This window comes from Archocentrus centrarchus, chromosome 2 (assembly GCF_007364275.1).
Source record: "Archocentrus centrarchus isolate MPI-CPG fArcCen1 chromosome 2, fArcCen1, whole genome shotgun sequence".
NCBI lineage: Eukaryota > Metazoa > Chordata > Actinopteri > Cichliformes > Cichlidae > Archocentrus > Archocentrus centrarchus.
The window spans coordinates 12,910,435-12,925,415 of record NC_044347.1 but is presented as its reverse complement, the minus strand read 5'-3'; the positions used below and the strand labels follow the sequence as shown (position 1 = coordinate 12,925,415).

General features: G+C 41.2%; 1 protein-coding gene across 3 annotated transcripts in view; it reads right to left on the bottom strand.

Annotated features, from left to right (window-relative positions):
* Window positions 1-3,618: 3,618 nt before the first annotated feature.
* The window catches only part of tmem198ab (transmembrane protein 198ab), a 38,133-nt gene continuing 26,770 nt past the window's right edge, over window positions 3,619-14,981 (bottom strand). For all 3 annotated transcript variants that reach the window (XM_030756086.1, XM_030756092.1, XM_030756102.1), the window contains exons 2-5: window positions 7,316-7,591; window positions 6,638-7,219; window positions 4,803-5,002; window positions 3,619-3,807 (exon numbers count right to left, since the gene is read on the bottom strand). In XM_030756086.1, the coding sequence (XP_030611946.1) occupies window positions 3,655-3,807; window positions 4,803-5,002; window positions 6,638-7,219; window positions 7,316-7,472 (1,092 nt within the window). In that variant the 5' untranslated portion in view covers window positions 7,473-7,591 and the 3' untranslated portion in view covers window positions 3,619-3,654. The remainder of the gene's footprint in view (window positions 3,808-4,802; window positions 5,003-6,637; window positions 7,220-7,315; window positions 7,592-14,981) is intronic.

Genomic DNA, 14,981 nt, shown 5'->3' with positions numbered 1-14,981 from the left:
GGATAAGCTGAACTGGATGTGTGTACTTATTAGCACCAAAAAAGACAGATCAAGAGGAGACAAGAAGGTAGAAGAGGAGATTAAAAGGTGTCTGGAGATTAAGTAAAAGATAAAAAGGGAGATGCAAGATGTTGAAGAAAGAGGCAGAAAAGGGGGGGGGGGGGGGGGGGGGGGGGGGGGGGGGCAGCAAAATGGATTTTTTTTGTTTCACGTCTGCATGTCGTTGCTTTAAAAGACGACTCACACATTGACTGTATACAGGCCCATTGGAACACATGCTTTAATGATCTTATTCATAATTCAGTTTAATAAAAGCATGGAGTTACTGGCCTACAGTGATGATTGCACTCTTCTTTACAGAAAAAAATTTAAAATTAAATAGATCAACAAATAAATACATCCCACTCAAAAGGAATCATTATATTAGAATCTTAAGAAAAGAAAATGTTTAAAAATAATGATCAAATGGTAAAAAAAAATTACCCATCCCACCCAAAACAAAAAAAGGTAGTAAGTGTTGTGTGTTATGTACAAATTTCACATCAATGCACACGAACAGGTGCAGGGTGTTCAGTGCCACGCAGGGCGGATCAGACGGATGGAGGAGTGAGATCATGCATGTCAGCTTCCCATGGATAAATAGAAATCTCCCCACTCCACATATGTGCCTGCTTTTCCCTTAAAAAGGTAAAGACATTAACAAAGTATTCACATTTTCACTGGTGACAAAAATGTTATGTTGTCCCAAATAAAGAAGGTCAATGCACATGATGGAAGGAGTTTGTCTAAATACAAGTTTCTATGGCCATTAGTCCACTTTGTCTTTCAGATCTGTGAGCTTTATTTACACTGGCACCTCAACCTCAGTCTGTTAAAGGTGAATTCAAAGAGGCAAATGACTTCATTAGATTTCATTTGACACAAAACTAAACCCTCACAGAGATGTTCTGTTTAGATTTATCACAATGGAAAATAAAGGCTGAAACACAAACTGTCCATCAACCTTATGCAAATCAACTTTCACAGCCTAAAAAACAGATATTTTTGGTTTGCTAACTTTTACCATTTAAGAAAATGAGTCATAATAACCCTGAAATACTGTGCAAATGTTTTGGGAAAATTAACGAAAATATTTAAAACCTCTAAACCTATTAGAATATTGTGTATTTATTGGATTTATTGATCTTTATCTATTCTCTTTTAAACAGTTGTTCATAATACAGATGAAATGTTATTTGAATCAGAAACTGAATGCTAACAACCTTGGCTAATTTTCCTTCAAAAATGACACATGCTAACTAGCTTACATTTTAAAAATTGACATTAGTTAGCCTGACATGCTAACATCAACGCTGATTCCCACCACTTTTCATTGGCATTATTTTTAAGCTTAGCCATTAGCATTAACTTTCATGATCCAATTGTAATAGCAAAAAATGATGGCAGCTGTGTGACAAATGGAATAACAAAACTGTTTTTAAAATTAAATTACCAATAGCAAACATAAATAAATAAATCTCTTTTTGGAGAATAAACACTTAACACTGGCACCAGTTCCTGTTATGTTGCATCCATTATCACAAAGCTGCAAAAACTTCTTTTTGCATCGTTACCACACATCAAATAAATGCGACTTATCTGTTAGCATTAGCTTTCATGGTTCTGTTTTAATAATGGCAAATGATCACAAACATTTCACTTCAAAAACACTTTATCATTTCCCATCATATTTTTTTGTAACAAAAAGCCAAAAATAAAACTTTGAAAAAAAAATTATATTTATGGATTTCAAATTTAATTAGCTTTTATTCAAAATTTCAGAACAAAATTTCCTTGGAAAGGACACACTAGTTAGCTTAGCATGCTAACACAGATTCCCACCACTTTTCATTTCTATTACACTTTTTGTCAGTGAAGCTACTAGGCCCCAACATTAAAGAAATGTGAAACGGCCCTGTTGTAATCATGATAAATGTCTAAAGCACTGTAATAACTGAAAATGAAAAGACAAACTATTTTAAACTTACACAATAAAATAAATCTCTGAATTTATTCTCTTTTGGTAACAAAAAAAAAAAAAAAAAAAAAAATCACAAATAACTTTTAAGAAGCACACCTTTTTATTTTACTCAGTAGTTGAAAGGTAAGAAGTGACACTAACTAGCTTTCACTCCTAATGCTAAAGCTAGTTAGAGCTGGTTAGACTAACATTTTAACAGCTGTGTTTTATTAATTAATCTAAATTAACCGTAAACTAATTAAAATAGCAAATATGAAAAAAAGGGTTTTGGTTACTTTTAAACTTTTAAGTTCATTAGAAAGTGTAAATAAGCTTTTATTAAACTCAAAAGGTGAAAGCTAAAAAGCTTGCATATTTAACTAAATTCAAATACATATTTGAATTTAGTTTGATTTTAAATTATAAACTACAATCATCAACTGAAAATCTGCTATGTAATTATAATAGCACAACAAGAAAAGATACTATTCTGTCATGGATTACCATCTGCCAAGTTTTACACAATGGCAGATGGATAAAACAAACAAAAAAAACAAAAACTTTTTTTTTGCTTTCTGCAAAATTAGTTCAAATGAAAATAATCTCATGGAGAAAAAAAAATTAAAGATGCAAAATGAGCAAGATTTATATTTTCTAGCAATGAAAATCCTTAAAATCAGATTTATTGAGGTGCCATTGTAAACTTCATTTATCCAGACATCTGTAAAGACAACAAGCTCATCTCCAAAAAGTCTTTAACCCTGCTTTTTGTAGCTCCGTGGCTACCAACCTCTCACAGAAAAATCCTCTTTTAATGCAGGAACAAGCCACTGGTGGGATATCTGCCAGTAACCACCCTCCTGTTGCTGAACTATACAGTCCAAGGAGGGGCAAGGCACCCGTTTAAACAGATTCCCTGGCCTTCAGAGTGCAGTTGGCCGCTTGAAGTAGTGTGTCGTCCAGCACCAAGGGTGGCAAAGGGTTTCGCCCCTCTTTAAATGTGACAGTTACGAAATCTTTCCTCATTTCAAAAAGGATGTTTGTAATCCAGATGGCACAGACAGTAAATAGTTGATCTCGTTTTGCACTTAATGGCCCTTACCTCTTTTTAAAGATGATATTAATTGGACTTTTAATTCAATTTCTACTTGCTTCTGTAGCGTCAGCAGTAGAAACTTAACAAGGAAGTTTGGGTTTTTTTGTACAAAGCCTGTGTTAGAACCTGAGGTGGGTTTGCACTGAAGCTCCAATCCCTGATCTGGTTTGACTTGAGATGGTGGCATACAGGTTCAGGATGGGTCCAGCAGGGTGCTTCAGGCTTCCAAGTCGACCTTTAAAATTGTAGCTGCAGTGTGTGTGTGTTGGTGTTAGGTGCATGCATGCATTTGTGCGTTTGGACGGTGAATAGAGGTCAGCTAACCTCGGCACCACGCTGATAGCTCCAGCAGGATGTTTATAATCCAAAATTTATTTAGGAAAGAGTTAAATATATTTGCATTTCAGGTAAATTCAGCCCTAAATATTTTATTCCCCATCCTCTTATTTGTATGGCGGTTTGTTCTTGCACAGGTATGATTATAGAGTCATCTCTCCCTGGGTTAGGGTTAGGGTTAGGGTTAGTGGTATGTTCAGGCATCTGGGAGGTGTTGGAGTGGTTAGACCCGTAGCGAAGGTCCTGCTGCTCCAGTGAGGGGCGTTGTGGAGCCACAGTCATAGCCCATCTCCACAACAGCATGGGAGCTTCCAACTAACCGGCCTGGGAACGGCTGCGCCTGCACCTGCCGGTCTCTGAAGCTCTGAATGTAGCTCTGGAGAAAAAAAAAAAAGTTTAAGTAGTTAGAATTAGTTTGGTTTTATCTTCAGTTTGTAGCATAACTTAAAAATGAGTCCTGGCCCAATGTGGTTGCCTCTAAGCTAATGATACTATGGTTACATGACCTAGATTGGTCAAGCTTTAGCTATCAAACAGATGGCCTCACATTTGACTCTAGAATACTTTGGTATACAGAGGAGTCATGGTCATCTCAATGACTACAAGGTGCCCAGGTCTTGTGGCTATAAAACAAGCTCAAATCATTACCGATATGCTGTATTTAATTTTTTCAGAAGGTGACACTGTGCATAATGGCCAAACATCTCCACTTTGGTTATGTCTGTCAAAAAGGCATTGTTCCAGAAGTCTTGTGGTTTGCTCAGATGAAAATCTAAGCCATTGTCATTGCTGTTATTCATCTGAGGTTGTATTTAAGTAATTTTAAGACTCAGAACTAATTATTTTTATTGTCATATATATGTAAAACTTATAACTGAAAGAGGATGTACTTTTTTTTTTACCATTAATTTATCAGCTCTGGGTAAAAACTAACACTACCACTAGCAAAATCATATTTAAGTTGAAATCCTTGTCTGCTAGCTTGCCATATTGTGTCAGTAGGTAACATGATCCATGATACTATCAAACAATTAATTTTAGCCATCGGTAAATCATGTAATGGCAGAAAGAAAATGCATAACTGATGCTTTCCGCAGTAATAGCTACCAGTTAGCCAACTAGCTGTAAAATAACTTAGTTATATAACATGTCATGACATTGGTAATCTGATCACATCAAAGTCAGCCTTGTTCTTAGTACATTGATAAACATTTATAATATCCTGGTATGTCATTAAATAATGTTTTTCTAAGGTTTCACTAATTTCTTCTTATTTTTTTTCTAAAATTCAATGATGTACTTAAATTTCATCTGATTCCATAAAACCTTTCATTTAACAACAACAACACCATTATTATTAATGGCCCTCACAGGCGAGAGGACGTCCGTATCATAGCGACGGATAGGGTTGGGTTTGCGGCGGTAGGCTGCCTCCGGGTGCAGCTGCTTGGACTGGTGATGGTGTGAGGAGGAGCCATGTTGTTGCTTCTTCTTTTTCTTGTTGCGGTAGCGGTCATCTCGCTGACGAATGCGCATCACCTGCATCCTCCGCTGCTGCCGGCTAATGATTACTGTGGGGGACAGAGGGAAGCTGATGAAGACAGTGAATCTGTTGTTTTTCAAAGCTAAACGCAGAGGCATTGTGGATGTTTTAGTACAGAAATTGATCTTAAAATTTGATTCATCATATTATAAACTTAAGAGGATCGATGAAAGTGCCCCGAGGAACTCCTTCAAGTTAGATTTGAGTTTTCAGGAAATTCTTGTGGAGATGTTTATTCTGTTCTTTTAGCCATTCTATTTATTTACCCTTGGATATTTTAGTAAGGTGAAAGATTCTCATTAAGTATCTATGCAGGTCAAGCGTACAGGTATTTAAGTGTATTTAGGAAAATATTGCCATGAATAAAGTCCAGTCAAACCAATACAAACTGATATAGTAATGCCATAACGAGTGACAAAAATCAGATCTTTATCATATTTGGAAAAGTTGCTGCAGTCAGGACCAGACCACTGCAGCAACGCTATAGCTGCTCTAAAATGCCATTCTGGGAACCTGTCAACTATTGTCTGATGTCTTGGAGCGTCAGCCCGGCCATTATTTTGGGGCTTCAGCCAGTAGATATCCAAGTTGACTTCCTGTTCTATTCACTTGGCTTGGTTTATCAGTTTTAAAAAGCTAAGTCCTCATCCATATTGTCACAAGAGGGTGCTTATGAGCATAAAAGCAAAGCCCGGCAGGTAGAGGAACCATGAGATCTGGTGTGCCTGTACACAATCTCAAAATTAACCCCTTGTGGGTTTAGCCAACCGCATTCTACATTTTTACATTTTCCAAAAACATTTAGTTTAGACTGCTAAACTAAACATTATAGCCCCTGATTTTGCCTGAAAAAAATAACTTATTTTCATACATTAGGATTTCTTATAACATTTTTTTCCTCACTGTGTCTATGAGCCAGCATGGCCTCTTGTATACACTATTTGGACAAAACTCCATTTAGCGTACCTATATAGTAAACTTTACTCACCCACAAAAAAGATCATTTATATATTACTAGCAAAAGCTATATGACTATAACACAGTTTACTTTGTGTTATAAATTTATATCTGCTAAAAATTAGTAAATAGATCTTTAAAATAAACATAATCAAATAAACCCTCATGTTCTCCTTTAGACTCACTCCTTCAGGAATCACTGCTAGAAAGAAAAAAGGTGAACAGCTAAAAAAAAAGCCTCATTTAAAGATGGTGGCAAACTAAAAAACCTGTTCAATAGTTGTGCTGTCTCCGTATAAAGCAAATGGTGGGGGATTAAATCAAGTGAGCAGGTATTTAAACTATCCACAAAGGCAGTTATTTGTATTTTAACATGAATCAACTCACCTTTTTTGACAGGCCCCAGGCCATTCATTATATTACACCCTGTGTTTATTTTGTGGATTTTGCTGTGTTTGTGTGAGTACTACTAGTTTATGTAACCAGCAATCTTGGTCAGACACTCTTGCAAAGTCCCAAGAATCTTATTATGCTCGTTAGCTGAAGCTAAAATGAAATTCACAGTAGATACTGTCATACCACCTGATTTCATACTAGCTTCCAGTACAAAAGATCTTGCTCCTTGCCTACAGATTCTGCATATTTCTACCTGTTTTTAAACCAAAGTCAATCACCACAAATATGCACTGGAACCAGTTTTCCTCACCCTTGGTATGGGAGTATCCTTCAGCGGTCACTTTCCACTGGACCATGACACCCAGCAGAGTGAGAGCAGGCCACACCCCGAGCACCACCCACGTCATCCAGCACACAGGCTTTCCAGACTCTGCTTTAATCCGTTCGTACATGTACAACACGAGGGCGAAGAGCTCTACGAAGTAGTCCAAAGCCACCGTGATGACGGCTGCCCCGAACACCGCTGTGGACAGTGTTGTAAACAGACGCTGCCACTGCAAGGTGAGCACGGCAAACAGCATGCCCAGGCCAAGCAGCACGCCCAGGGGCACCCAGACGGAGCGCGGTGGGCTGTCGGAAAGCTCCTCCATGCCGACCAGGGTAGCCACGGCCACCAGCAGGCCGAGCAGCAGGCCCACCATAAAAAGGCCCACGCTACGAACCAGCATGGTGACCAGGCCGCAGAGCGTCCCGATGCCCAGGCCAATGCCCACCGAGGCCTCCACGCTCAGCTGGGTGTCCAGCACGCGCTCCTTGTAGCAGAGCATAAAGATAACGACAGAGCCGAACATCAAGCCCGTCAGGAACATCACCGCCTTGAAGCAGCGATAGCCTGAAAGAAGAGTCAGAAACACGTGACCTCACCAACAGGCCTGAATCAGTCACAATTAACAATTGCTGCTACATGAATGTCACAGTTCCCACTCACCAAAGAAACAATAAATGATGCCGAAGAGACAGCACATCGAGCAGACAACAGAGGGAACTACTTTGTAATTGCCACGAGAGGCCTCGCAGCCGTCCAGCCGCTCAGGGCCCAGCTCCAGGTCGGGCTGGGCCAGCATTGTCTCCAGTGTGGTCGTCATCACGAACAGGGAGGAGAGAGAAGGAAGGGGAAGGAGGACAGATGGAGGAGGAGAGGTGATCAGGAGGGAGGTGAGGGGCAAGGGAGGTTACGGATCACTGCCCAGGTGCATGGTTTTACCTGTGGATAGAGAAAAGAAAAGTGGTTACACAAGGCAACAAAATAAGAATTGAACTTAAAAATCAATATCATGCAAGATTAAAAAGCCCACCCCTTATCAGTGAAAATCGGGGTGGGTGCTGCTGGGTGCAGAGGTGTTCCAGACGTTCAACAGAGATTGAAGCTTTGTTTTGTGTGGCAGAGTCCTTTACTTTTGACCTCTAAAAGTTTACTGTGACTGATTACCTGCCTCAAAACTCTGCATGTTGGTTTTCAGTGGCAAACCACAGAGAAATGAAACTAAAAACCAGCGCTGGGCCGTATAGCAGAAGTACCAGGATAACGGAGGAGGCCTGTATTGGCTGTGCAACCTTCCTGCTCAAGGTTTTAAAACTGATATGATGCAAAAAATTAATATATGATAACAGTAATCCAAAACCAAAAGGGCAAACATCAAGGTGCAAAATAAGCTGTGATACAACGTGTTAGCAGCTGGGAGGGACTCTGTGCTGCATTCAGGGACAGTAAAGACGGATGGAGGATTGAGAAAAGAGAGCAGAGGTGCACAGAGAGGAGCTGTGTCCGTGGCTTCATTTCTGTTTCTCTGCTGGACTTTCACTATGGGCACAGGCTCAACTGTTACACAAAGTTCTGTGGTCTTTTCCTTCTGCATGGCAGCTCCATGTTCAACATCCTTTGCCCATCCTGTCACAAATCACTGACAGTCGCCTCCATCCAATCCTGCCTGCACTCTCTTCTTCACCTCTCTTGCACCCTGTCCATTGCTTTGGATGGTTGACCCCAGGTATTTAAGCTCCTCTACTTCAACTACCTCAGCTCCTTCCATGTTCACCTTTCCACCGGTTTTCCTCTCATTCACACACACATATGTATTCTCTCTTGCTTCTTCTGAATTTCATTCCTCTTCTCTCTAGAGCATACCTCCACCTCTCCAGGCTCACTTCCACTTACGGCACACCTCACCACTGTCTCGCTGTCCTCACATGTCCTGCAGCAGCCTCACATACTTCTCATGCAGTACCACAGCTTCTCTCTTTGCACCCTATTATATGATTTCTCTAGATCCACAAAGACACAGAGCAGCTCCTTCTGACCTTCTCAGACATCCCATCTGTAGTGCTCTCTCTCAGCATGACTCCACACTGCTGCTCACTGATCATCACATCTCTTCTTAACGTAGCTCCAACAACTTTTTCCCATAGCTTAGAGTCTGAGATCCTAATGGCAGATTATTTAATTTTTATATTCTATACACTGCTGATAAAAGATGAGCCAATGGAAAACAATATAATACATATTAAGCTATGCATGCACCGAGAAACCACCAGAACCATAAAAAAAATCCTGTGGTCCTCATTTTTGATATTCTTCAGCACTATTAAAAACCTACTTGTGGTGTCGGGTGTGGTTTGGGGCAGTGGGTTTAGAGAGGGGCGTGGGGGGGGCAGCGCGCAGCTGCCCAGCGTGGGAAGCTGAAAGGTGGACTGAGGTGAGCTGAGGTGGATGCCTGCCAGAAAACAGAAAGCGAGTGTGAAAGGTGGATACAATAAAGAGTACTGTGACAAACACCCAAGTGTCGCTGCATGTGTTTCGGGACTAACCGAAGGCTTATCTGCACTGGATAATGTATAAAAATGCTCACCGAGCCTTTAATAGGTCAAACCATGAAAATCCACCTGCATGATCCAGAGGATCACCCTGTTAATAAAGTGTCTTTAAATCCGCAGCAGTGATAAAACACACACACACACATAGACACACACACAGTTTGGCATCCCTGATGGCGGAAGGAAACAGAAGGTAATAATAGCTCACATAACAGTGGGTGTTTGAGGTGGGTGGGCAAGGACGATCAAAGCCTCTCACTCTGTGTCTCTGATCATGCGGTGTTTAAAGGAAATGAGCGGCGGAGTCCTCGGGGCTAATAACAGCACAAAGCCGACACATTTTTCACATGGCTCTTTTCCAGCTAGTCAATCTCAGATCGGCCTGTTTTTAACAGCCCGTTTCCCCAGCCTGACATATGAGATCATTTCTAATAGATGTCCTAAAGTCACATTCTGTAGCCTAGCGTTCATTGCATTGGTGAGCACTAACGCTGCATGAGCCTAATCTTTCAGCTTGTTATTTACATGTTTTCTTACCTGGGATTTTGAGTATCCTTACATGACTTCAATCCATTTTAATGTTTCTGTTGTTTCCTTTTTCAATCTGCTGTACCAGCCTGCCAATTTCACTGAGCAAGCAATATTAATATAATTAATATGGTATATTGCGATATTAATCTATTTCTTAAAATTTTTGTAGTTGTTCAAAGGAACTGGCCCACTGGTGTGGCAAGAATAGAAAGTTGTGTGATCTATACAGTCACCAGCCACTTCACTGGGTACACCTGTTCAAATCTCTAATCAGCCAATCACATACTGGCAACTCAGTGCATTTAGGCATGTAGATATGATCAAGGTGACCTGCTGAAATTTAAACTGAGCATCAGAAATGTGAGTGAAGTGACTTTGAATGTGGCATATTCTTGGTGCCAGATGTGCTGAGTGTTTCATAAACTGCTGATCTACTAGGAATTTTGCAGAAAAAAAAAAGAAAATATGCAGTGAGCAGCATGTCCTTGGGAGAAAATGCCTCATTGATGCCAGCAATAAGAGGAGAATAGCAGGACTGCTTCAAGCTGATAGGAAGACAACAGTAACCCAAATAACCACTTGTTAAAGCCAAAGTATGCAGAAGAGCATCTCAGCAGCAGCAGAAGACCACACCGGGTATCACTAAGAACAGGAAACTGAGGATACAATTCACACAGGCTCACTGGAAACTAGAACACTGGAAAAACGTTGCCTGATCTGAGGAACCTCGATTTCTGTTGCAACATTCAGATGTTAGGATCAGAATTAGCTGTAAACAACATGAAAGCATGGATCCATCCTGCCCTGTATCAACAGTTCAGGCTGCTGGTGGGGTGATGGTGTGGGGGATATTTTCTTGGCACACTTTGAAACTGAGCATCATTTAAACACCACACGCTGCCTGAACATTGTCCTTCCCTTTGTGACTACAGTGTACCATCTTCTGATGGCTGCTTCCAGCAGGATACGTCATAAAGGTCAAATCATCTCAAACTGGTTCCTTGAACATGACAGTGAGTTCTCTCTAATCAAATGACCTCGACTGTCACCAGATCTCAATCCAACAGAGCACCTTTGGGATGTGGTGAACTGAGAGATTCACATCATTGATGTGCAGCAACTGTGTAATGCTGCCATTTTTAAATTACAGGCTTTGGTTTTATTGTGATTTTCCACTTGTAATAACGTGCGTTGAATTTTTTTTGCCAGTTACCATGGTTAGACATTTCAATACTTTATGGTATCAGTTGAGTCAATTCTAATAAGTGTAAAGCTTCAACCTCAGCGCGCACTGTGCAACCTCTGTAAGCATCCTCGTACCTTTATATCTGTTTATATTTGTTGTTTATCTGTAACAATGCAGCGACCCACTGCGTTTAATAAAGTGATCAATCTTCCCGAAGCTTTCACCATCCACGACTTTGTTTACTTTCCTCATCGGCATTCCGGTGCAGGCCTCTGTTTGAAGCTCCGATAAATAAAATTCGCCTTGCCTTTGTCCTCCGCGCCTGTCCTTGTTTGTTCCTTATTGTTTTCCTCAGCACCTGACTGTGCGAACCTGTCAGCAACCTGCAGCCTCACGCCGACTCAAGGCTTCCTTCTAAACCGCTCTCACCTCGTTTCCTGCTGCCTCCATTATTCAAATCTCAGTCTGCCCTCGCCTGCTCCCTCCACGTCCTGTCTAACCTTTCATTGGTCTGTTTTAGTCAATACGCCCTTCACACTAACAAAGTGCTTTATACGATACTACTCTATAAATGTGCACCTATGTGACAATCAGAAACACCTACAGCTGCTGTAAAAGGATGCATAAATCAGTTAAATAAATCCCTTCCTCTTTAACCTCCTTCCCACGCCTCCTCGCTCCTCGGGCTGTTTTCATCCTCTCTATCTCGGGGTGAGTTCAGTCTGGCTGTGGAAGGTTTCTGGGTCAGAGGTGCTTATGTAACCCCTGTCTGGGGAACTTTATTCTCATATTCATGAGCTCTCCTCTCCTCTTCCTTTTCCTGTTTTGTTTCCCCTCTTGCCTCTGGTACCTTTCAGTCCCGTCTGCTTCCTCTTGATCACCTGATTTGGGTGCCACTCCTTTTCCCGCCCTTCTCCGCTTGCATCATTCACTTTCCTCCCTTGGGATTTAGTTAATTGCCTCCCTGAGGTCATGAAGCAGTGGATTTAAAAAAAAATAAAAAAGGAAGTGGAAACTGGTTTGGCATGTTTGACAAAACACTTAAGAGTTGAGCCAAATACTGAAGCCTTATTATTTCAAGCTTCTGTTGCTCTGTATTCGACCTCTGATCTCTCTTCTCGAAGGGCAAAAATCTGTTTTGAAACTGTCAGAACTTTTCTGCACAGCAAGGAAGTAGTTTCTTGCAGCAGATACAGTCACATTACAGGGCAGTAATTTACAAGTAAATAAGCACCCAAACTGGTACTTATACTCTTATATTTGCTCTTTTAATCAAGCAACAAGTTTTTATTTAAGAAAAGTCCCCTTTGAATGCCCTTAGTGTTAATTTATACTTGTATGAGTATACTCTGTGGGTGTAGTCATCACTCTCTATGGGTATAGCTGCACAGGTAGTACTTTTGTTTCAGCCACATTCCCAGGATGGACTCCTGGCTCCATGAAACTCGCTCTTAAAGGTAGCTCAGGACTTCGAGAGAGTAAGCTAGTACTCAGAAGGTTAGTGGTTCAATCTCCAGATCCTCCAGTCTGCATGTTAAAGTGTCCTTGGATAAGATTCTGAATCCCAAACTGCATCCTGATGCATCCATCAGTCTGTGTGCACACTGTAGCTAAAAATGCTGCTTTGATCTTGGAAAGATTTGAAAATATAAGCAGGTTATGAGATTTTTAGAATTATTCAGAGGGACAAATAAGCAGATTTTGATGCTGGTATCTAATTTTAAATGACGCTTCTAATCATTTCCATCCTCTGCCACTTATCCAGGTCTAGGTTGCAGGGGCAACAGTCTAAGCAGGGACACCCAGACCACCATATCCACCTCCTCCCGCTCTTCTGAGGTGACACTGAGGTGTTCCCAAGCCAGCTGAGATGTCTGAAACATCTTGTTTAGGAGGAATACAGGAGGCATCCTGCTCAACTGGCTCCTTTCAATATAGAGGCGTAGCAGCTCTACTCTGGGCTCCTCCTAAATGACTGAGCTCCTCACCCTCCATGAATTGCCACAGGAGTTTGCTTGCACGTGTTTTCCCAGGAGCTGTTGTTGTCAAGGGCAATTTGCTCCTGGTAAGGTTTTTCAAGGCAAATTGGTGCTGGGTGAGGGGCCAGACTACATGTAAGAATGAAGAAACCTCGCCTGGATGAGGGGGCCAGGCCTGGGGCAGGGGCTCGTTTGAGAGCCTCTTAAACAATGAGCTTATCGAGCCTCCAGCAGAGTTGGTCCCTCCTGCTGGAAGAGCCATCGGAGACCTGTGGTTCGGTATTGGGGGGCAGTTGAGGGCGGAGGCCTTGGCAGTCCAACACCTGACTGTTTAACTCATAGTCTGTTATATTATTATTTGGGGGATGCAACAGAAACTAACATATAGTGATAATCCCCAAAACTCCTCCTGCTGTATTATATTTCTGTCCTTTTGCGGAGTCTGTCGCCACTGCTGCCAAACACAGAGCAGGTGAACATGCTGTTCTACTCGCTTTCCTGCAGGGAAGGTGGTTTAAAAAATGCAAAGGAAAGGCTGGACAAACACAGCTGTGAGCACGTGTCAACATACCTCGATCCCGCCGGACAAGCAGACACACAATCCACTATGCGCTCTCACACAGCAGCGCACAACAAAGAAGCTGCGACTTATGAGGCAGAAAAGGACAAAAAGCAAATGAAAAGAAGTCAAACAAACATGAGAAATGTTCCCATCTGACCCCCTCAGAATCAGCTCATACAAGTATAATAAGTTAAGTATAAGCCATGCAAAATTTAACTATCATACTATCAATATGCTCAGAGTTACAGGTCCTCAAAGTGGGTGATTCACCTCATTCTTTCCATCATGTCTTCATAAGCACAGAGGATAGCCACATGAAATTTTCAGGGCTAAAAAACTAAAATTTACAAAAACTGCAGCCAAATCAATTTTACACTCGCTCCAAGCATCAAAATCTAAACCACATAATCTCAGAAACTTTCAGCATTTGTATCCTGGCTGACCTTCTTCCCTCTCCCTTTATTAGCCAATGTGAGAATATCACACCAACTTGCTGAGCGCAGTAGAAGCCCAGCAAACTGAACAGCACCGTTCTTATGACGCAGCAGCAAAGCCTGAATTTTCGAGCAGAAATAACAATGGTGGTGTGTTCTCAGGTTAATGAATAATGGAAGGCGAAACTAACAAGTTGAACCTCGCTAAAAGCGAATGAGTGGCATTTGCATTTGAATCGAGCCGTAATGAAACCGTTGGAAGGAAGAAGACGTTGGATAAATGTGCAGTAAAAAAAAAAAAAAAAAAAGAAAGATTTCAGGCACTTGAACACGCTCGCGATTCTCAAACACACAGATACACACACTCACATGCATGTTCTCCCTACGTTTTTATCCCCTTTTCATCCCAACATGTCATATTAATAATCATCTTTTGGCAGGGGATTAGCGGGTCGTTGCCCAGTGACCCTACAGCTTGTGTATGCGTGTGAGTGTGTGTGTGTGTAAAAATGGTAAGCCATTTTATCCTGCAGATTAAAAAAAATGTGCAGACGGATCATCCTCTAGCAAAAAAAAAAAAAAAAAAAAGAAAACAAATGACAGAGGAATTTCTTCTGCTGCAGCTTCTGTAGGATTCAACAAAAACAACAACAACCACCACCTCACCACTCTCCTCCTCCCACCCTGCTTCCTGTCTGTTGCCACGACAACGGTGGGATGCTGACAGACAGCCGGCATGGGTCCTGGTCCAAAGCCTGACCAATGGAAGAGCAGCTTAAATTCCCATAGCAACAGCGAGCAAGCCAATCAATGGCCTAGTTTGTTCTCTCTGAATGTGTTCATATACATCAGAGCATGTGTGTGTGTGCACCTTGTTGTGGGGATATAAATCCATTCATGCAGTCATTGCAAGGACTTGACTTCAGTCTGAGGACACACATTAAAAAACAAAAATGTAAATAATTAATAACTCTCTTAATGAGAAGATCTGAGTATTCAGGATACAAGTGAACATCAGTGTAACGTCCTCTGAATAATAAATAGTTATAAATACAATACTCCAGTTTGCGTGAACTCAAACTGCTTTTGTA